This window comes from Emys orbicularis, chromosome 16 (assembly GCF_028017835.1).
Source record: "Emys orbicularis isolate rEmyOrb1 chromosome 16, rEmyOrb1.hap1, whole genome shotgun sequence".
In the NCBI taxonomy this organism is placed as follows: Eukaryota; Metazoa; Chordata; order Testudines; family Emydidae; genus Emys; species Emys orbicularis.
In genome coordinates this window covers 21,405,128-21,428,868 of record NC_088698.1, presented here as the reverse complement: position 1 = coordinate 21,428,868, position 23,741 = coordinate 21,405,128, and the positions used below count along the sequence as shown (strand labels likewise).

The following is a 23,741-nucleotide window of genomic DNA, read 5'->3' as shown; positions in this document are numbered from 1 at the left end:
GAGTCCTCTGTTTATCCATGGAACATTTACAGCCCAATCAGCAACAGTGCCTTCCTTCCTTTGCATGTTAACATTGTTGCATTAGTGCCCTCTCCAGGGGAGGAAGTAATTCATTCACCAAGGCTTTGGTCTCCCTGTTGAGAATGATCACACCAATAGTTGCCGATATTTGGAAGGTGGCTGAGTTGCTACAACCAGTTAATCTTTTGGCCAGATGCTGCTTTCAGCGAGTGTAATTCATTCCTGGGCAGAGATCCAGCATACACCCTCTGCACCACTAATGTGAGGCGAAAGCCCTTTTTTGAGGGTTTAGGTATAATTAAAAGCTTATCTAAACATAAGGACAGGACAAGAAGCAATGGGCTTAAATTGCAGCAAGGGAGGTTTAGGTTGGACATTAGGAAAAACTTCTCAACTCTCAGGGTAGTTAAGAACTGGAACAAATTGCCTAGGGAAGTTGTGGAATCTTTGTCATTGTCTAGTTATTACATAGTACTGCCTATTGAGGTCCCTTCCAGTCCTACACTTCTATGATTCTATAACTTGTACCACTTAGCTATGTATGGTTATACCAGTACAGACCCTTGGTGTGGGTGCAGTTAGGTGTCTCATCAGCATAGCTATTTCCATGTGTGAAGGACAATAATCTATGCCATTATGTGGTATCTATATAACTGCGTGTATGCTAGGGGATTGTACAGTGTAACTATATTGGTTTTTTTTTTTTTTAAAAAGAGCACACCCCTACCCAAAATAGTTCAACCTGTACAAAAACTGTGTGTCGAGCAGGCCTTAAATGATGCACAGGTTTTGAGCTGGTCCTCTCCACAGGTAGGAATTTCATCCAGTTACATCAATGCAAATCTGGAGTAATTCCAATTGTCAATAGTTACTCTGTATTTACATAGCTACAATTGAGAGCAGAATTTGCCCCCAGGTATCTCTGACCCCTACAACTGTAATTAAATAAAAAACAACTTCATGTTACTTCTTATGAGACTGTGAGGCAAGCCAGGAAATTTAACTTTAAAGCTACAACTTGTGAGTGTGTTTTAGAAATATTTTCCTATTAGTTTTGGTTGTAAGTGACTTTAATATTAATCTGTTACTAATTTAGAAATAGTCTCACTGGGGAGCCATTCAGCTGGAATTTTTAGTGGAGTATCCGTATGGATGGGATATTAGATAGGTTTGAGATTAAATCCAACAGCTAGGAACTGCAGAGACTTTGTCCAACTGTTCTCTTCTATAATGTTTGTTAAATATTTCAATGCCAATTATTTACTGAGATCTCCTAGACAGCTTTACCAAGGGGAGGGGAGGAGTAATTCCAATAAAAACAGTTAGAAAATTGTATTACAAATTCTCTGTCTTCTACAGTGAAAAATAAATGGTGTAAAAGAAGCCTCTCTTTGCTTCTGCATATACACAGAATTTCAGCTTCCGGGAATTTCAACTTCAGGGTATTTTTCTTTTCCTGGTGTGTGTCTATCTGCTACAGAATTAGCTAATTTTCTCGCTTCTTAATAGCATCACCCGGAACGTGCCTGTTGTGAACAAGGAGAGCTGAAACTGAAAATTAAGTTTAATTGCCTTCGCTCACCATCTTTGTGTTTAATTTTAAAAATGGACACACATTCTAATACATTATAAGCCTTGCAGAATTGTCATAAACGTGTCCCACCTCAGGCACAAAAACTACTTGCCAGCCCTGTGACATGACTGATCATAATGAAAAAAAATTTACTTTAACATTTAAAAAAATTACTTGCTCAGGGCATGTAGAATTTTGCAAGGCTGGGTGCAATTCTCTGAACTCTCATATGGACAGAGTAATCAGGCAGTATGTACTCTGGTGAACTAAATCCACCCACTCAGCTACAGAGTAGGCTTCAGTTCAGCCTCTATATGGCCTTCCTTGGCCAATAACTCAATGGAGTAGCAGCACCTGCCACTAGGTGCATTAGCTCAGATCCAGTGGCCCTTCATTGCACTATTGCCCCCAGCATTCCCCAGTATACTAGCATATCCAGAGCTGTCATGGAGTCTACCAGTTTGGCATACAAAGAGTGTAGAGCCCCTCTGCTCAGCTGCTCCAACCACCTCCTCCCTTAAGGGGGCACCACGGGTGTTATATGATGCACTTGGCTCTTCACCAATGGATGAATTTCATGCATTATTCACAATTGAGCTATCTGAGTGAATAATTGATTCAATGGACTGAGTTTATTTTTCTGCTCAGATTGTCTGCAAGTGATCTACAAATTTATTTGATGTTCAGAATTATCACCCAGGTACTTTCTGTGAATTGTGTTTGGTCTGAAGGTTGTTCAAGACCAGTTCACTGTGATTATTTGCCTTTTGAAATTCAAGTTGGGTTGGTTAGTTTTGACTGGACTCGCAAGGTGCCTAGTATTGCTTCAGTTCCTTGGTTGGAATAGTGTAACTCTTCAAATCAGGTTTCCAATGTATCACATGTACAAGTTTAAGATTTGCTTTTTGCAAATATTCTCTGATATCTGTTTACAGTTTGCTCTTTCCACACAAATTCCTACCAGTGAACGTTTGCTTTGATTCTAGCAGATTTTTTTTTTTCTGTACAAACATCTACTTTCCCTTAATAGGCCTCTTTGCAAATATTGTAAATTCCTCTCTTTCTCTTTTACATTTTAGCTCTTCTCATGATTTTCAGCTGCAGCTGTTTATAATTTCTAGTGGGCTGTCAAGCGATTAAAATAATTAATCGCACGGTTCATAGCACTGTTAAACAATAATAGAATACCATTTATTTAAATAGTTTGGGATGTTTTCTACATTTTCAAATATACTGATTTCAATGACATCACAGAATACAAAGTGTACAGTGCTCACTTTATATTTATTTTTAATTGCAAATATTTGCACTGTAAAAAACAAAAGAAATAGTATTTTTCAATTAACCTAATACAAGTACTGTAATGCAATCTCTCTATCATGAAAGTTGAACTTACAAATGTAGAATTATGTACAAAAAATAACTGCATTCAAAAATAAAACAATGTAAAACTTTACAGCCTAAAGTCTACTCAGTCCTACTTCAGCCAATTGCTCAGACAAACAAGTTTGTTTACATTTACGGGAGATACAGCTGCCTGCTTCTTATTTACAATGTCACCTGAAATTGAGAACAAGTGTTTGCATGGTACTTTTTTAGCTGGCGGTGTAAGGTATTTACGTGCCAGATATACTAAACATTCGTATGCCCCTTTATGCTTCAACCACCATTCCACAGAACATGTGTCCATGCTGAAGATGGGTTCTGCTTGATAATGATCCAAAGCAGAACGGACCGACACGTGTTCATTTTCATCATCTGAGTCAGATGCCACCAGCAGAAGGTTGATTTTTTTTTTTTTTTTTTTTTTTTGGTGGTGGTAGTGGTTCAGGTTCTGTAGTTTCCACATCTGAGTGTTGCTCTTTTAAGACTTCTGAAAGCACGCTCCACACCTTATCCCTCTCAGATTTTGGATGGCACTTCAGATTCTTAAAACTGGGGTCGAGTGCTGTAGCTATTTTTAGAAATCTCACATTGGTACCTTCTTTGTGTTTTGTCAAATCTGCTGTGAAAATGTTCTTAAAATGTGCTGGGTCATCATCCGAGACTGCTAGAACATAAAATATATGGCAGAATGTGGGTAAAACAGAACAGGAGACATACAATTCTCCCCCAAAGCGTTCAGTCACAAATTTAATTAATGTGTTATTTTCTTTAATGACCATCATCAGCATGGAAGCATGGAAGCATGTCCTCTGGAATAGTGGCCAAAGCATGAAGGGGCATATGAATGTTTAGTATATCTGACACGTAAATACCTTGCAACATTGGCTACAAAAGTGCCATGCGAACCCCTGTTCTCAATTTCAGGTGACATTGTAAATAAAAAGCAGGCAGCAGTATCTCCCGTAAATGTAAACAAACTTACTTGTCTGAGCGATTGGCTGAACAAGAAGTAGGACTGAGTGGACTTGTAGGCTGTAAAGTTTTACATTGTTTTGTTTTTGAGTGCAGTTATGTAACAAAAATATCTACATTTGTAAGTTACACTTTCACGATAAAAAGATTGCACTACAGTACTTATATGAGGTGAATTGAAAAATACTATTTCTTCATCATTTTTACAGTGTAAATATTTGTAATAAAAAAGAATATAAAGTGAGCACTGTACACTTGCCAGAACTGGGTGAGTCAAGGAGGGCATAGGCGCCGACTCTGTGGGAGCTCCGGGGCTCAAGCACCCACCAAAAAAAATAGGGGGTGTTCGGCACCCACAGGGCCAGATTAATCTTTTGTGGGCCCCAGCACCTGGACCATGGCCCTACCCACCCCCACTCTGCTTGCACTCCACCCCAAGGCCCTGCCCCCGCTTGGCCTCTTCCCCTCTGAGGCTGTGCCTGCTGCTCGCGCCCCCTGTCAAAAACAGAAGTCCATGCCTGTGAAGGAGAGTTCAGGGTCTGGAGGGGGTGGGCCTAAAAGGGAGGGGTGTTGGGAGCAGGAAGGGGTAGTTTTCTGCTATACCATTATATGCTGGGGGTTGGTCGGGAAAGAGGAGGAAAAGGTGGAGGAGAAAGAGGATTGCGGGGGGGGGGACAACAAACTGAAATTTTTCAACTTTTCTCTGAAAAACCACCAAATTTTAAAACAAAATTCTGTGGAAATTTGTTTTTGAAACAAGACCATTTTTGTTCAAAAAAGTGAAAATTGCATCCTGTTTTAGTTATCAATGTTATGTTAAATCCAAAATGACTGTTAGTGCACACAGTATGGGTTAGAGTAGTGGTTCTCAAACTTTTGTATTGGTAATCCCTTTCACACAGGAAGCCTCTGAGTGCAACACCCCCCCCCCCCCGATTAATTAAAAAACAATTTTTTTTATATTTAACACCATTATAAATGCTGGAGGCGAAGCAGGGTTTGGGGGGTGGAGGCTGACAGCTCGTGACTCCCCACTTAAAAACTTCGTGACCCTCTGAGGGGTCATGACCCCCAGTTTGAGAACCTCTGGGTTAGAATAAAACCGAGGCTCTGATAAAGGACTACTCAGGAAACCTATTCAGTACAATTTATTCTATCAAAACTGAGGGTGAAGGACTTGTGGCTAATGTACACAACTTGGCGTTAGAAGATCTGGGTTCCATTTCCACATCTTCCATTGCCTTCCTGTGTGACCTTGAGCAAATCGGTTAGGCTCTCAGTGCCTTAATTTCCCTGTTTATACACAGGGATAATAAAACTCCCCTATCTCTCAGGAGTGCTGTGACGCTTAACTACCTTACATATATTCATGACTTTAGTTCCTCAGAGGCAAAAGCTCTGGATAAATGCTAAGTTTTGTAATAAATGGTTTGTTGATTGTCTCACAAAACTTGTGCCCCAAACCTATTTTATGGTTTTTAAGAATTTGAAATATTAATATCTGTACTGGCTTTGTTCCTTCTTTCAGTGTGCAAACTTGCAAGAAACAATTTTGACAGTGGTTTCTTTAATCTGTTTTCTGAACTACATTGACTTTTTTCCACATGTTCCTAGCAGGCTGGTGTTAGGACCCAGAAAGGAGACAGCAGCAACATGATATAAATAGAGTACGAGAATGGGACAAAGTTTGAGAAGAAAGCATGACATCACTCAGACTTTCTCTCCACCCAAAGAGATCTTGGATGAAGGTGCAAACGTGAGTCAGACAAGCAAGAAGTTAGCAACTCATTTCAATCCACTTCCTAAGGAAATAGTGGGAGTTTGTCCTATGTACAATAAAGAGGTATTTTTTTAATTGAAGAACCAAAACTGACTTCGGATCTTTGACAAACTGAAAACAGTTGAAAGTAAAAGACAATGATAGAAAGCAAAAGTTGAAAAATAAGATCTCTCTTTTTTTGGCACCAATTGCAGCAGAATTATATGCATTTTTTCCCGTGGAACTGTACATTTTTGCAACTAATATATTTCATCTTATAATTTTGCTCCAATCATAGTAATATATTCATGAATAACAAAAGGAATCCAAGTTTGAAGGAGGCAAATATTTCTGAAGGATCTGGAAGCATATTTTACTGTCACTGAAGGAATGGACATCTTGAACCTGTGTGGAAAATGCCCCTTTTAAAAGAAAACAAAGTGGCAAAGGAAAATTTGTGTTTGTGATTGAAATCTCACAGGAATTTGGTCTCAGTTGCACTTTTAACCTCAAAAAGACCATGAACAATTTGTTGTCTCTGCTCTGTCATTATTCCTTGCTGATTCTATTTCAATCTAAATATCAGGTAATATTCTGAACATGATTAACATTAAAATTTACTTGGATTTCCTTTTATCGATATGTTTACTTCACAATGTCTTGTTTTATGTGCAGGTGTATGGAAACAATTCACGGCTATCCAAAAACCCAGGTAAGGAATGTTTTGTTTTATCATTATTATTACTACCATCTTGTGCTTAATTGTTACAGTATGTTTACTAAAACTTTTGCTTTCTGGTATGCACATCTCATTTTCTTTGTGGTTCCAAGGGAACAGCCACCATACATGCATATATAAGGACGATACTAAAAATATAATGTAGGGCAATCAGTCTAGAATACTAGACAACCTTAATCTATTACAATTGCAGTTCTCGGTATACTGACATTCTGCATAAACAAGTACAAAAAGAAATGCTGCTTGCATTTACACGCAGTAGTTTGCAAACCATTGTGTTTTGAGAATCTGTTTACAACTTTATTTTTTTTTTTTTTACCTTGAGCTGCTCTTTGAATCGGTCTGCATTAGCATGCAGCACTTCAAATTCGCTGACTTACAGCTAGAGATGCCAGTTTGTAAACTTTACGGTGTATTTGCATAGCTTCAGTCTTTCTTTTTTTTAAAAAAAGCCTTTTACGATTTAAATGTAATTTGCTCAGGACTGAACTTAAGCATGTTTTTCTTCTGAGCTCCAGTCATCTGTTTTCAATGCAAAAATCACTCAGACTTATTTTGTGTGTCTGTAACTGGAAAGATCGTCCGTTCACACAAATAGTTTAACCTCATGGTGGTGTACAAGTACAATTTTACTCTTTAACCAATCCACATACTGCCTTGTGCTTTTAATTCCTACCCATGTGTACTTACTTTCAAAATAAAATCCTGTTTATAGCAGGAAAAGCTCTATGGTGCTATTGCAATACATCTGTCCCACCCCTGCCTTGTTATCTCATTCGTAATTACAGTATACCTAAACTATTGCCCTTGCTCCTGCGAGTTTCTTTTGTTTCTCCTTCATCTAGCAAATGTTAACGCATGGTCTCAATTCCCATAGATAAGGCTGGTCAACCTTTAGCTGGTGAAGCAATATAAGAAACATAGGTTTTAGTTCAACTTTATATATTGGGCAACCCGGTTATAGAACAGTTACAATTTTGTTGTACGGAAACCTAGTATGGGGGTGTAGCATCACCCGAATCCCTAAATTATGCTATGGATTTGAACTATGTTGTAATTTGGTCTTCTGGCTTGGTTCTATGTGTAGCATAGACAATTCCTTAATGATTGTTACAAAACAAAAGGGAAATCAAGGGAGCAGGTATAGAAGTGGTTTTCCACCTGTTGTTGTTAGAGCCCCCTCAGGATGGATTGGTCATTAGCTGGAGTGGCGGTGCGGTTTAATGCATAAGATGCTGGACTGGGAATTGGAAGGATCTGCATTCTAGTCCTGGCTCTGCCACCGGTCTATTGTCTGATGCTAGGTAGGTTGTTTCCCCTCCCTAGCTTTGTCTGTTAGGGCTGTAGGCTTTTTGGGTAGGGACTCTCCCAATGCATTTGTAGAATGTCTTGCATAATGGGGCTCTGCTCTCAGTTGGGGCCTCTAGGTGCTAGTGTAATATAGCTAATGATAATGAAGTGCCGTGTTGTGATGCAGTTAGTTATTGCTATCTTCGTTTTCTCTCTGGCTTTTTTGTTTTTCTCTGACTACTCGCTGGTAGCTCGGAATCCCTTTTCTCATTCCTCACTCATTTGAAAATTAGATGCTACTGGGAATGGGAGATATCTGCGCAGAGGAGCATCGCAAACCAGTGTGCACGCTCTGTGCTTTGCCCAGTTTGCTGTCACAAAGAGATAGAGTTGCTTGCTTTCCATGAAGTCTGATAGAAAAATTGGATCAACATCATCTGCCCATGTAGATTCTCCTGGTGCCCTGGAAAGCTGCTGCCCTCATTTCCTCTGGAGGGTGCCAGTGTATACTCTTGGAAGACAGAACTAGGGCACATGCCAAAGCTTCAGGGACCCAAAGGAAAATAAGCCCCCTCCTAATCCTATATCTCATTCCCTCGGCATTCTTTTCACACCTAAACTCCCAGGGGGAGCAGGAGCTTTGGTTGGTTGTTCAGGAAATTAGATCAGATTACAAGTGTGTGTGAGTGTCTCTCTCTCGTGATCTATCTTCCTATTTAAACACTTTCTCTCTCTCCCAGCTAGGGCTGGCCATAGGTTTTGCAAGTATGCAAAGTAACATGTGGCACCATTTCACCTCATCGATGCCTGTATCACTGTGTACCAATGACATGCTCTCTCATGCTGCAGTTTCTTTTGAGAGAGGTTCTCTGACCACTGCAAATGCTTCTAGGCAAGAAGGGCAGCTGGGGATTCCAGTCCCTTGTATGGATCAATGGTGTTCGACAACACTATGGATGGTTAAACAGGCTAGTACATGGGCTGGCAGGTTAGGTTTGAAGCAGGGCTGCAGCAAATGCAGCTGCCTTAGTTCCACAGGCCTAAATTTACCACTTCTGCTTCTCACACAACCCTCCCCCTGTCTGCTGTGGTGTTTAGTAATCACATCAGCCCCGTTCCCTAATCCAAAAAACCCCTACAGTCTTCAAGCATTACAGCTCTGAAATTGTGCCAAGGGGGCAGAGAGGAGAGCAAAATCTAAAGTAAGACATTCTTTGTGCTGGCTACAGTTTGACTGAAGGGGTGGACAAAACCCTTCAAGTCTACAATGAAAAAAACCTCTTTGTGTCCAAAACCAGGGTCCATATGATGACTGAACCCCTGTAACACTGTCGAGGTGAATGGAACATTGGAGATGGGCTGCAAGTGCCAGGGAAAATCTGCTTGTGGTTTGTTTTATCTTACACACCCAAGTTTTATAAGGTCCTTGGAATGTTTGGGTAGCATACGTACTGTATGTTCATTTAGGCTACTTTTCTCACTCTGTTTTCAACTTGCCTTTCTGTTTCCCATCCCCTGTCCTTCCTTAGTCCCTGGGAGACTGCCAGGGAATCTAAACAAATTCTAGGCAAGAGTTATTGATCTAAATCATTCTGATACCCTTATCTGGGGTCAGTAGTAGTACTTTACTACATGGGTAATCCCAGTGAAGCTACTCCTTACCTTTGTGAGCTTCTCCTTATATGAGCAGTCCTATTGGCTTACGTGGGACTACTCCTGTTAATAAGAGTTTGCTGGACCAAGTCTTCAACTGGGCCTCAAAAGTGCAGTCCAAACATAATACCAAATATGCATCACAATAATATATATGTATGTGTGTGTGTGAGGTAGTTTTTCTTGTAGTTGGCTTGTTTTGTTTTTCCTCTCTTTTACTTCTCTCTGCTGCTTTTTGTGGGGGAAGGAATGAGGCAAGATGCTAACATGGAAAGGTCTAGCAGAAGTACTAGGTTTTGTCCATGGAGCTGAAGAATGATAGGGAGAACATTTGGCCAGCAAGACTAGTGAGAGGGTTCTAAGCACGGAAGAAGATGCAGTGACATGCATGGGACAAAGAGCAGTTGGGTAGGGGGTTGAGCAGATTCTAGGCACCTAGCCATTGAGGTGACTGGAAGACAACAGTTTGTCTTGTAGCTGGTTTCGAAATTTGTTTTGTTCTGCATTGGAAGGAAAAGACTTTTGTGTGCTTGCGCTATAGTCTGGTGGTTAGGGCACTGGCTTAGGCTGTGGGACTTCTACCTTCAAGTCTTGCTTTGCCTGATTCAGGGTAGAGTTTTTCATCCCAGATCACTCCGATACCAGCAGAGTAGGGACTCAAACCTCAATCACTTGCATCCCAGCTAACCAGCCAGCTATAGTGTCCCTCCCTCTCTCTCTCCCCCTTCCCCACAACAGTTTATTGGAAACTGATAACTCTCTGTAAAAAGCAACAGAGGGTCCTGTGGCACCTTTAAGACTAACAGAAGTATTGGAGCATAAGCTTTCGTGGGTGAATGCCCACGCAAGCGTCTGATGAAGTGCTAGTCTTAAAGGTGCCACAGGACCCTCTGTTGCTTTTTACAGATTCAGACTAACACGGCTACTCCTCTGTTCTCTGCAAAATGTTTCATCTTCAGTGAAAGAGCATATGTTGCTGAAATTTCATTTTGGCAAAAGTGTTCCAACCAGCTCCACTATTCCTGGTGTTTCTGTTTTGTGGTTTAATAGAAGACTTGACTCTCGGGTACTTCCTAACTAGCACCAAATTCAATTGAAAACACAACTGAAAAAACAGTAAAAAATGTAACCTCTGTAAATGCTGGATTTGTAATGTCTTCCCCCACCCCACCCCACAAAAAAAGCATAAACAGATTAATCTATGCCAATCAGGGCTTTGGAGTGGAGCCCGGAGCTGGAGCGCGGAGCAGCTCCGGAGCGCGGAGCAGCTCCGGAGCAGTGGAGCTGCAGGTTTTTGCCTGGAGCTGGAGCACAGCTCCAAAGCCCGGATGCCAATAGAATGATTTGCCACCATGATGAACAAAAGAACCAATGCTCGTTTGCAATAGCAAGAGAGTTTTACTATATGACTGTCTCATTCTCCTACAACTTTCATTGCTCTGGTTGATTACATATTCTTTCCAGTACAGCTCGCTAAATTAGTTATTCTAGGAATAAAAAAGCTTCTTACAAATAATAAGATAACATAAAATACAATCTGTGTTTGCCATTATTATTAATGCTAGACCCTTAAAATAAAGCATTACCTTAACACACCACTTAATTGCTCTGGGAAGTCTGCTTCTGCTCCAGCTTGAGAACTCACATCTCCCTAAAGTGTTCTCTAGTTGACATCAATTAGATTCTCTAGATAAGTCTGCCACTGGGAAATGGGAACCATCAGATGTTCTGCTTTTGTCAACTTGTCCACCTGGAGCTCAGTGTAACCATCTGCAACTGAAGAAGATGTTTAGGGAAACAAAATGTTCCTATTAGCCATAAGATTTATTTTTCACTTTTTGGGGAAAAGAAGCTTCTGAAGAAATAGCAGCTGCTGCATGCAGAGCACTTAACTCTTTTCTGATGCCACTAAATATTCTGGGACCCAGTCCAGAAAACTCCTTCCAGTGAAGCGTGTGGTTCTGACACCTTAACCTGTGCACCCTTCCAAAATCCCCATGGCATGTCCCTTGCCTATAGTTCTGCTGCTGGGTTCCACCTCCCTAGCTTGCCCCAAAACCTGGACAACATGGCCCCTGCAGAATCCATGCTTCCAGCAGTTAATTTACTGTGGTTGCTCAGCGCCCATCAGTAGAGGAAGGTCTTCACAGGATAGAGGTGAAAACAGAACAGATCAGTATAGCCTGCAGGTGTGTTAACTTGTGCTGCCTTCCCCTGTGGGTTTGGGGGATATAGGAAGAGTCTTAAGGCACTCAGCTGCCTCTTCCACATGCCCCTTGAATTCTGCAGAGCTGGAACAGGTGTGGAGAGGCTCCCACAGGTGTAAGAAAAGGAGGAAGAGTGCTGTAGAAAGGAAACTGCCATTCTGCGCATTGCCCTGTATGACATTTGGGCCCTCTCTGGATATTGTCATTAAAATGATCTAAATACTGTGGCTTAAGCTTTATGGTAATGTCAGGGGGTGCATGAAATATAGAAATGTATCTGTTAAATTAAAATATTAGCACCAGATCCTCAGCTGGTATAAGTCGGAATGTGACTTCAGTACTGCTGTGCTGATTTCCACCAGCTGAGGATCAGGCCTTCTATCATTATGCAACATAGAATCAGAAATCTAGGACTGGACAGGTAATGAGGAAGTCATCTAATCCAGGACCCTATGCTGAGGCAGGACCAAGTAAACTTAGGCCATCCCAGGAAGGTGTCTGTTTAACCTGTTCTTAAAAACTTCCAATGATGGGGATTCCACAACCTCCCTTGGAAGCCAATTCCAGAGCTTAACTATCCTTCTATTTAGAAAGTCTTTTCCTAAAATCTAACCTAAATCTCCCTTGCTACTGATTTAGCCCATTACTTTGCTTCCTACCATCAATGGACATGGAGGACAACTAATCACTGTCCTCCTTGTAACACCCCTTAATATATTTGAAGCCTTATCAGGTCCCTCATCAGTCTTCTTTTTCTCAAGACTAAACATGCCCAGGTTTTTTTTTAACCTTCCTTTCCTGATAGGTCAGGTTTTCTAAACTTTTTATCATTTTTGTTGCTTTTATCTGGACTCTCTCCAGTTTGTCCACAAATTTTTCCAAAAGTGTGGTGCCCAGAACTGGAGATAGTACTTCAGCTAAGGCCTCATTGGTGCAAACTATCTCCTGTGTCTGATATACAACACCCTGTTAATACAACTCAGAATGATATTAGCCTTTTTTGCAACTGCATCATACTGTTGGCTCCTGTTCAATTTGTGATTCACTATACCCTCAGGTCCTTTTCAGTAACTGATTACTGCCTAGTCAATTATTCTCCATTTTGTAATTGGGCATTTGATTCCCCGCCCCTAAGTGTAGTACTTTGCGCTTGTCTTTATTGAATTTAATCTTGTTGATTTCAGACCAATCCTCCAATTTGTCAAGGTTGGTTTAAATTCTAATCCTGTCCTTCAAATGCTAGTGAATCCTCCCAGCTTGGTGTCATCCACAAATTTTATAAACCTATTCTTTACTCCATTATCCAAATCATTAATGAAAATATTTAATAGTAATAGACCCAGTACAGATCTTTATGGGACCCCATTAGATACATCCCCCCCAATTTGACAGCAAACTATTGATATAGTCTTTCATCCAGTTTTGCACCCATCGTATAGTAATTTCATCTAGATCACAGTTCCCTGGTCTGCTTATGAGAATGTCATGCCGGACTATATCAAAAGCCTTACTAAAATCAAGATGTACAATGTCTACAAGTTCCTCCCTAGCCACTAGGCCATAGCCTGTTTCTACTGCAGTGAAAGTAGAGTAAGTACACAACTTTTTAAAACAGAGGTCCCCTGCAATGCGCTGTCAGAAATCTTGTTGCATAACACATGGCTTTAATCCCCATTGCTATTTATTTATTTTGATTTATTTCAAATGCTCGCTCCTTGTGTGCAGTGCGTAGTTTACATAAAATGTTTTATTTTGCCTAATTGTTTGATCCCACTCTTTTTCTGGCTTCTACATTGAAGCATCTGCGGAGACTTGTTTTCCTGTGTTTCTGACCTTTTAAAATCTGTGTTTCCTTGAAAGGGTTTGAAGTTTTACAGACAGCGTCCCACTACTGGCCCCTGGAAGATATGGATGGAATCCATGAGTTTCGGGATACAAATGGAGGTAGAAGCAGGACTCGTGACAATGACAGTAATATAAGTATTTGTGAGAGTCAGTAAGTAGCAAGGGAGCTGGAGATATGAAAGCTAAATAGGTTAGAGCTAAAGCCATGGCAGCTGAGATCTACTTATTCGTCAAATGTTTTGACAGTCCAAATGATTTTGCATTTCAAAGCTGTGATTTTTTTCCCCAAAGTATTCTCAGACATTTTATGAGTAGCCTACACATTTTTACGGTTATGAAGAGAAATTATTGTGTGTTCCAAAGTGTCATTAAAATCATATTATTGTCAGTTGCTTTGGTATATACTTGCCCATGCACAAATACATAGAATGGGCAGGATTTTCACTAGTCCATAAGGAGTTAGGTGTCTAACTCTTATTGATTTTACAATAAGGCCCTGTAGGCCCTGGGCTAGATTTACAAAGGGACTTAGGTGTTGTGAAAGCTAACCTGAAATGCAGCTCTTAAATAATAATAATAATAATAATTAATAAGAGCAAGAAATACACAGTTGAGGCTAGGAAGTGCTCTTTTTCAAAAGGAACAATAACTGCTGAAATTCAGAAGCCATTTCAAGCATATATTCGAATAGTTCAATTTATAGGGCCTGATCTTGCTCACACTTGCTCACATGAGCATTTCTATTGCAATCAGTGGGATGACCTATATGAATAAGGATTATTCATGTGAGTGAAGGTTTCTAGGATTGGACCACAGTATGTTTTCTGGAAGGATGCCAAAAACAACTGAAAATGTTTGTTCTTTTTGTGTGTGTGTGTTTTTTTTTTTAATGTTGAATTCTTTCCATAATGTTGTTGTAGATAATCCATTTTCTTAGTTTGCAGTTGCTTTTATTCTATCCTCCAATACGTGCATATAATTCCCATTGACTTCAATGGGAGTTGCATGCCTGCATCTGAAGGCTGACTCTGAGACACAAGAAAGGTTTTCTTTATTGCTGTATTCTACTGCAGGTGACCATTTTCCTGCTTTTTGATACCACTCTATGATTACGCAACTCTTTTATTCATTGCTAGAGTCTCTCACATTATTTTTTCCACTTGTAATTTCATGCAATTGTTTTCATCCCATGTCTCGTCTCATAAAACCTTGGAGCATCATAATCTTGTCCTTCATGTTAATCCATTTTATTTGTTGAAGTCATTGTGTGGCTGGAATCCAGTTTCATACCTCTCAACAGCTCACTGTTGTGGGAGTCAGTATCACCAAATTAGGTTATTTTTGTGCACTTTCCATACTGACTGGCTGTTATCTCAGGTCTATAGTGGTAATATCCTAATGGCAGAACTGACTGAGGAAATTAAAGGGACATCATTGATTTGGAATCTAGTGAATTAAAAAAAATCTAAAGGGTTTAAAGGTATTTTCAGGTCCTACATCTGAACCTTTGTCCCCCTGCTAACTTTTTTCCTGCAGTTTTACCTTGATATTTTTTCTATTTTTTCTCTTCTTTTGCTATATGAAATACTCCACTGATTTTGGGACTGATTCAAAGTCAACAAATGTCTTTCCATTGACTTCAATGGGCTTTGAATCAAGTCTTAACTGTCTATTCAGGACAAACAATGAAAATGACTGCATACAAAATGCTGTCAAATGTACAAAATAAGCAAATCAAAACAATAGAAATGTGTTTTTCTGTAATAACTTATAATTTAGGGCTCTTAACATTATATAGGTAAAATATCTGCAGACCAAAATATGATTTTTTTTTTTTATTTTTTTTTGTAAATTGATGCTGTCGTTTTGAAGTTACTGATAATGCCATGTTAGTTTCCCTTAGGCTTGGTCTACACACAGATTTTGTACCAGAATAACTATGTTGGTTTAAGGGGATGACTATTTTTTTTTTAAACTGGTATATTTATACCAATACATCCCCTAGTGTGGATGCAGTTATAGTTTATTTCCCTTCCCCTAAGGGAATAGCTACACTGGTGTAAAACATACAACTGTGTCCACACTGGGGGCAGTTATACCACTTTAACTATACTATCGTTAAAGTGGAACACCCTTTATGTGTAGAAAAGCCCTTTGAGGGGAAAAAAAAAGATGGAGGGAGGCTAGAATGTTATAGTTTAAAGGGCCACTGAGTAATATTTGATCTATGCTGTGTTGAGAGATATGGACTGGACAATTCATATTGATTTTGTGTTTATTCATTGTTTTGCTTATTTTCTTTTGTTGTTCCACCCAGCTCTAAGAATCCACAACTTCACTGTGCTTCCTTCCCATAATTCTACCTTTGTATATACCAATGACTCTGCCTACTCTAACTTCTCTGCAACCGTAGGTGAGGATTCAAGTATTTTTGTTCTGCATTTGTCAAATTTGGACTAGTCTGATAATGTTGGGTTCGAAGTTAACACTGTTTGGTTCATTCTTAAACGATCCTCTGGAGTTTATGGGACAAATTCTGTTCTCAGTTACGTTGGCATAAATCTGGACAAACTGCTGAGATGTTATTTATTAACTCTGGATTTACACTGTAAGCAAGCAGAATTTGGCTTGGCTATGTACTGATCATGCAGTTCTTACTCATCTGGGTGGTTCCATTGGCTTCAATGGAACTACTCACATGACTAAGGAGAGCAGGGTTTGTCCTTAAAAGCCCAAGAAACCCCAAAACATTTGAGATGAATTGTAAACACAGGCACTGAAAAAAAAAATCAATTGGCATGAAGTTTCAATATAATTTGAACTGTCTGTTTAAAGGAGTTAAAAGAACTCTGTTCTTTATAAACTCTGTTTATAAAGTTAAAAGAAAAAAGAGATGTTTTTCTTCAATCTGTAGCCTTTAAAGTAAAGTGTTAAAAAAGAGAAACTTCAAACAATTCTGGAGGATGCAAGGGAAAATGGGAGCTACCCATCATGACATTTCTGATTAAAATAATAGAAAAAACAGGTGGAAGACATGCAGGTGTGTGTGGTGTGGTATGGTTTTTTGTTTTTTTTTAATGAAAACTGTTTTACGTTTACATCAGCCAATAGATCAAAGGGAGAATAAGCAGAGTGGAAAATGATGACTACCCCGGCAGGCACTTTCAATAAAAACTTACTGGGTCAGAATCTTCGCTCACTTGCACCAGTATAAACCTGGAGTCACTTCACTGAATTCAGGATGGTTGCTCTAAATTTATACGAATGTAACTGCAGTTAGAATCTGACCAGCTACCTACCTCATAATTAGGTATAATTTACAGCTGGTTGTTAGAAAAACATAAGTGAGCAATGAGATGATGAAGGCAGCATAGGTTTAAGTAGATGCCAGTTGAGCAGCCTGAATGTAAGAGGGTTAGCATTGAAAGCAAAAGGACTCCTGTACTGTCGTTTTCTACTCTCTAACAGCAGGAGTGGGCTGGCAACTCTGAACTCTATTAATAATGAACTTCAAATGACCCTGATTCCTTCCAGTCTTCACTGATCTGCTTTATAGTTGTCACACAATAAGATATATTCCATGTGAGCATTAAAGAGAGTGACACCGATGCCAAAGGAAATACTATGAAAACAAGAATGTGTAGCTCTTTGGGATTTATCCTGGCTAGGTTAATTCAGAGGTTATGCCGCTCATAGAGAATTCACTTCACTTCGTAAAGCTAAAGCCTTAGAAGGATTTAAAGGAGTCAAGTGGTAGCTGGAGTTTAGAGGGTGATCTAGATTTTTTTTTTTTTTGCCCCTAAGGAAGAGAAGATATCTGGAGACTGTATGTTTTATGGACAGTAGATTTTGGGTGAATCAAGAAATGTTTTGGGCCAGATTCACTGAAGGTGTCCTTTACACGTCCCTATACCAGCCTGTCCTCTTTGCCCCAGAGTGGGGAACAGGTTACTTGGCTGCTGGCTGCCCCCCGTCGTGGTTCCAACTGAATATGGACAGCTTTACGATTAGGCTCAAGAGACACAATATCCTCCAGTCACAGGGGGAATGCATATGTTACACCATCTTTAGGGTGATAAAGCCCATTCCCTATAGCATACCTAGCCATCTCTCTGGATAAATGTAGAGGGAAATGGGGCCATAGCCCTGCCTCTACATCTTTGGGGTGATTCGGGGGTGCCAAAGGGTCAAGTCTCTGCATTCTCCTTGTACATGGACTGTTATTGAGTTGGACCCAAGAACAGAGGGCACATATAGAAAAGGCTCCTTATGCCCTGGTCCTTTACCATGCATCTGTGCTAGGGCTATACACAATCTTTCCTTATCTCTGTCATTACATCCTGGTGATTGCAGATACCAACCATAGCCCTGGCTAAGGCTTCTGTATCTCCCAGCTGGAACAACACCATATGACTCTTCCCACTGCCTGTCCATTGGACGCCACTGTGATGGGTTGGATCACAGAAACCCCCTTGGGAGCTGCCACCTGACGTGCAAAGACTACCCCTGCTCCTGTTTTCCCTGCCAGCTCAGGACTCCAGCACCCTGTCTTGCTGAGCCAGACACTCCTGTCTGCTCCAACACAAACCCAGGGTCTGAATCACTTGTCCCAGAGCTGCAAGTTTACCCGAAAACAGCTCACAGAAGTGTGCTTGTCTTTAGCACTCAGATGCCCAACTCCCAATGGGGTCTAAACCCAGATAAATCCGTTTTACCCTGCATAAAGCTTATGCAGGTCAAACTCTTAAATTGTTCGCCCTCTATAACACTGATAGAGAGATATGCACAGTTGTTTGCTCCCCCAGGTATTAATACATACTCTGAGTAAATTACTAAATAAAAAGTGATTTTATTAAATACAGACAGTAGGATTTAAGTGGATCCAAGTAGTAAGAGACAGAACAAAGTAAGTCACCAAGCAAAATAAAATAAAATGCGCAACTCTATGCCTAATCAAACTGAATACAGATAATCTCACCCTCAGAGATGCTTCAGTAAGTTTTTTCTCAGACTGGACACCTTCTAGGCCTGGGCACAATTCTTTCCCCTGGTACAGCTCCTGTTCCAGCTCAGGTGATAGCTAGGGGATTCTTCATGATGGCTCCTTTCTCCCTTTGTTCTCTTCCACCCCTTTATATATCTTTTGCATAAGGCGGGAACCCTTTGTCCCTCTGGGTTTCCACCCCCCCCTCACTGGAAAAGTACCAGGTTAAAGATGGATTCCAGTTCAGGTGACATGATCACATGTCACTGCAAGACTTCATTGCCCACTTGCCAGCACACACATATACAGGAAGACTAACAGGTAAACACAGCCATCTGCAGACAATGGTCCTGGTTAATGGGAGTCATCAAGATTCCAAACCATCATTAATGGCCCACACTTTACATAATTACAATAGGCCCTCAGAGTTATGTTTTATATTTCTAGTTTTAGATACAAGAGTGGTACATTTCTACAAATAGGATGATCTCACACAGTAGATTATGAGCTTTGTAATGATACCTTACAAGAGACCTTTTGCACGAAGCATATCCCTGTTGCATTATATTCACTTATTATCAAATCTTTATAAAACTATCCCAGTTATATTATATTCACTTATTATCATGTTTTTATAAAACCATATAGACTGCACAACGTCACAAACCCTAATCCTGAAAGTACCTTTTTCAGAATGCAGTATTTTGAAGAAGACATAAAACAAAGATCCTGAATTCTCACTATTATAGATCCATGGCACTGTTTGCAAAAGTGGTGTTAACAACAGTAGTGTCCAGGACAAATTCCAAATCAGCCAATTACATTCTGCCTTCCTAAACTGCAAATAAAGAAAAATCATGTGGTATTTTGTGTCCTGCAGAATGAAGTGTTACTAAGAACTTATCTTCAGTGTTAAAAAACCTGTGTGTTTTACCTCTGGGTAACTAACATGCATGAGTATCCTGAGGTAAAAACACAGTGAAGACCAAGCACTTCAGTTCTATTGCAAGGTAAATTTGCCAAAGTCCGCCCTAAACCCAGGCCTGTGATTATCTGTGGCAAGTTTACCTCATGATAAACCTAAAGTGCTGTGATTTTTACCTCGGGATAGCTCACCTTCATTAGTTAACCTGAGGTAAAAAACAGTTGGTTTTTGTTGTTGTTGTTGTTTTTTATAAAGCAGTGAAGAAGACAAGCCCTAAGAAATCACAAGGAGTTACACATGTTAAATTGAAACAGAGCCTTTTTGGATGCTAATAAAAAGTCATGCCCCTGGGTGTCTCAAAAGAACATACGTGCATTTCTGCCTTTTGGCTAGAGTAGGTCTAATATCTTCCTTTAATATATCCTTTTTGATCAAAAATGGTCAAAAAGCCATTTTCTAAAACAGAAATGTTTGTGGGAGGAAAAAAATAAGTTTTGTGTCAAAAATTTTCCTAGGGAGGGTGGAGAAGAATTTCCTGATTAGCTCTACTTCTGAACAATAAGCCAAAAATACCTATGAAGTGCTGCTTGTATTCAGAATTCTGGAATATGTAAACTTCACTCAGACTATTTTCAAGTAGTAATTTCTGGCCCTGCTGGTTCAGCTATACAGATGATTTAGTTGAACAGGGAATTGGGGAGGGCAGATAGATATCATTTTTATAGACTATAAATGATAAGACTGTAAGCTGTATCTTTCATTTATTTTATCCTGTAAAGGGGGGATAGAAAGATAAACACATTAAAAATGCTTGAGTCATTTGAGTCATGTCCCAAGAAGCTGTCTGCACACAAGAATGTTGAAGGACTACATTTTAATTTTCCTTCCTTAGATATTGTAGAAGGAATGGTCAACAAAGGAATTTACCTCACTGAACAAAAAAGAGTTACCTTTCTCATCTTTGGAAACTCCCAAAACTCTTGCATTAGTAATCCAGAAATGTGTGGACCTGAAGGTGAGTGCTATGCCATCATTATTACTGTTTGTTTTTATTATGCTTTAATCGTATCAGATGTCACTAGCTAAGTAGAGTTGGGCCATATCTGTATTTGGATGACAGATCATCTAGGAGCCTCAAGATACTCTGGGAACAGGTGTCAGCTATTTTTTAAATAGACTACCTGTGATTTCTACAAAGCATCGGATGGGTCATTGATGATTTTACTTATTAGCTATAGTGCACTTGAGAGACAGGAATGGCATGATGCACAAAAAGTGCAGGAGTGTTCTGATGCATATTGCGAGTTTCACTTGATTAGTTCATTTGGTGAAGCCAAGACTGAGGAAAGGCTGTCTTGATTTACTTCTTGTTAGTGACTTGCAAAGGCTAAGAGACTGGCAGATAAATGTCCTTGGAGCGTTAGGGACTGTTCTCTGAAATAGGTCTAAAAACACGGTTTCCTTCCACCACTCCCTCTTTTGTTGTTTTGCCAGACCTAAAAAACCCAAATAAACAAAAAACAAACACAAGGATTTTGCCTCCCCGGATATTGTTTAGAATTAACTTGTGTATTTTTAATAGCCTCTTTATGAATCCTCCTGAATGCCCTTTAGCTGAGCCATATCCAACAAAGACTGTGTTAGATCTCACAAGCTATGAACTGGATATGGCCAGCTGGACTAGCATCTTGGATGGAATATCTCCAAGATGCTGCAGATAGTGGTGCTGGCAATTAAAAAGGTGGCATTCTTCCCTCTGAATAAGAGTCAAATCAATATCCCAACAGGACATTGCACGAGAGTTGGGTGAAATTTTTTGGAGAAAAATGCAGATTTGGAAACACAAATTTTGTGATTTTGTGTCGGTTTTGCCAAATTGTTTGTGGCAAAAATGGTGTTGGGGAGGGGGGGGGGAGAGAAATCCTGTGAAGGCAAAGTGTTACATTTTTAGAAATGACTTTTTTGTTTTGAGATTTTCATTTGACTGGAAACTAATATTTTTCTGACTTCTAAGTTCACCTGAAATTTCAAAAAAATTTCAATTCAATTTGTCCCAAACCAATTTTTTCCCCATATATATATAATATTTTTGGAACTTCCAATGAACCAAAAAATCAGTTATTCACAGAGATCTGTATTGCACTGCGGCAGATGACTTCTTTAGGATGAGATGTAAAAACAAGGTCATATCTACTAATGATCCCAAAACACTTTTCAAAAGAATAAGTGTGTCAGTTAATATGGACTCAGAGCGGTTAAGGGCAGGATAGCTTATACCAATTGCCAATATGTTTAATTATCTTCCCATCTAAAGTTCCCTTTCGGCTGCTTTCAATGGATTTCTTTTTTGTTTCTTGGCCCTATACAGTTGTGTTGTGTTGCTAGTGCTGCTAATGTGTACCATTAGTCAATGGAAACTTTTAACTGATTTCAGTGGGTGCAGAATAGGATCCCTACATCTCAGCCTGAAGCTGGGATTTTGCTGTCAGGGAAAGTGAAGTTATCCCTGTAACATATGTACTCGGGGCCCAATTCGGCACTTGGTTACATTGATGTAAATCCCCCTGAGCCAAGCAGGCCACTGCAGAGCAGCAGTTGCCTGGAGCAGGGAAAACTGGGTGAAATTCAATGGCCCGTGTTATACAGGTCAGTCTAGATGATTAATGGTCCCTTCTGGCTTTAAAACCCGTGAGTCTCTGAATAAATAATATTTGTTGTGAATGTTGGTTTTTTTTCTATGAGCAATTATCTCTGGATAAATAGTTTCATTATCCAGAGCAACTTCACGGAAGTCTATTGCATTACTTTGGCTTTACACTGGGTAAATGAGGGTAGAAGGTGGCCCATTGTTTGTAATCTGAGGTTTGTGAAAGGCCCTCTATTAAATGAACAAACAATAGTGACGCAAAATAAACCAAAGCCAGGCTGAAACTTTGGGCCTGCTATGCTCAACAGGCCCCTTATTTTTGCATTTCAGGATAGTTCTGACCCCCGCTGTGTCCCCACCCAATACTGTGAATACCCCCATTTTAAACTCTTGCACTTCGATAAAAGGATGGATAACACAATTCCACATGGCGTCCTTAACTCGGTGCCGGTTATTGTAGGTTAGTTTCCATCCCCTGAATAACTAATCAAAATACCTCCTAGGTTTCCAGGGGAAGAATTTACCCAAGGCAGCCTTGCCTAAAATCATGCAGCCTAGGTTTGGAGTCAAATGATTTTTTTGTAATATACGGTATGTACAATATGCAAGATCAACTTCCATGGCTCATAGACACTGGAGAGGCTGCTAGAGGCTTTGCCATAGCTCCAAGCCATTGGCATTCACAACCTCCTTTTTTGCTTTTTCCAGCTGTGATATAACATTTAATTTTTTTGCTTTTGTATTTGGTTATTGAATTCAAAAAACTGTCAACAGACAGCTAAAATATTTGCCAGATGTAGTTATAGGGTTGGTGGGGTGTGGTTTGAATAAATACTACACAGATTGTGGGCCCAATCCAGGCTAAAATGTCCTCTCTGCTGCCTTATCTCACTATCCACTGCTCCCTATGCTCTGCTCCTTTCTTATCTTTAGCAACACCTTTCTTTTCCTCATCTCTCCTCCCTTCCGCTTATTTTTCTCCCACGAATCCTATCTCTTCCTTTCCTCCCACCATATCACCAACCTTTTTTCATTACCCTTACCTCTACTCCAGTCCTTCCCTACACCCTCCAAATACTATCATTGGCAATGCTCATCATCCCCCCAGCAGGAAAACCCAGGAGGATGCTAAAAGGGAAGATTTCTCAGTGAGCCTTTTTCCCACTGATATTTCTCCGCATTCATTCCATCAGGTCCAGAGGGGGTTGATTACTCCCCACAAAACAGGCTTCAGGCTCGCCCTCAGACCACATGGATCTCCAAGGATCTGCTTGGATCCCAGGGAATCAATAGGAGGCCAGGGACATTGTTCAAAGTTTCCCATGCCTCTTTCTGACAATTCTGGGTGTCCAGATGCCCTCCCCACAACAGGGTAGGGGGAAATCTGTATGCAGTGGGCTTTCTCCATGCAGGGTCTAGGGGGTATGATCCAGCCTGTAAGTTATAAATACAGGGGAGAAAAAAAGATACAGAACCATTAGGATGGTGCCTAACTAACCAAAGGAAACCACATGATCTTTTGTGGTAACCCTTGCCTCTCCTTTCTATTTCCCTATTTCTGTTGTTTTAATTAGTAATGTTGGATGGGATTTTCAGAAGAACTTGTAATTTGGAATGTAGACATGCCCTGGGAGCCGGGTTAAGCCGGTGCTGAGCACTCTTGAAAATCCCTCCCATTATTTCTATACTCAGGGACAGATCCTATATATAGTTTATTCATGTAGTAAGTACTATATGGCT

General features: G+C 40.1%; 1 protein-coding gene across 1 annotated transcript in view; it reads left to right on the top strand.

The window, feature by feature from the left end:
* Window positions 1-6,180: 6,180 nt before the first annotated feature.
* Window positions 6,181-23,741, top strand: part of ADGRD1 (adhesion G protein-coupled receptor D1) — a 252,024-nt gene continuing 234,463 nt past the window's right edge. The window contains exons 1-5 of the mRNA XM_065417894.1: window positions 6,181-6,297; window positions 6,387-6,423; window positions 13,461-13,544; window positions 15,763-15,858; window positions 20,247-20,369. Coding sequence (XP_065273966.1) covers window positions 6,232-6,297; window positions 6,387-6,423; window positions 13,461-13,544; window positions 15,763-15,858; window positions 20,247-20,369 — 406 coding nt within the window. The 5' untranslated portion in view covers window positions 6,181-6,231. The remainder of the gene's footprint in view (window positions 6,298-6,386; window positions 6,424-13,460; window positions 13,545-15,762; window positions 15,859-20,246; window positions 20,370-23,741) is intronic.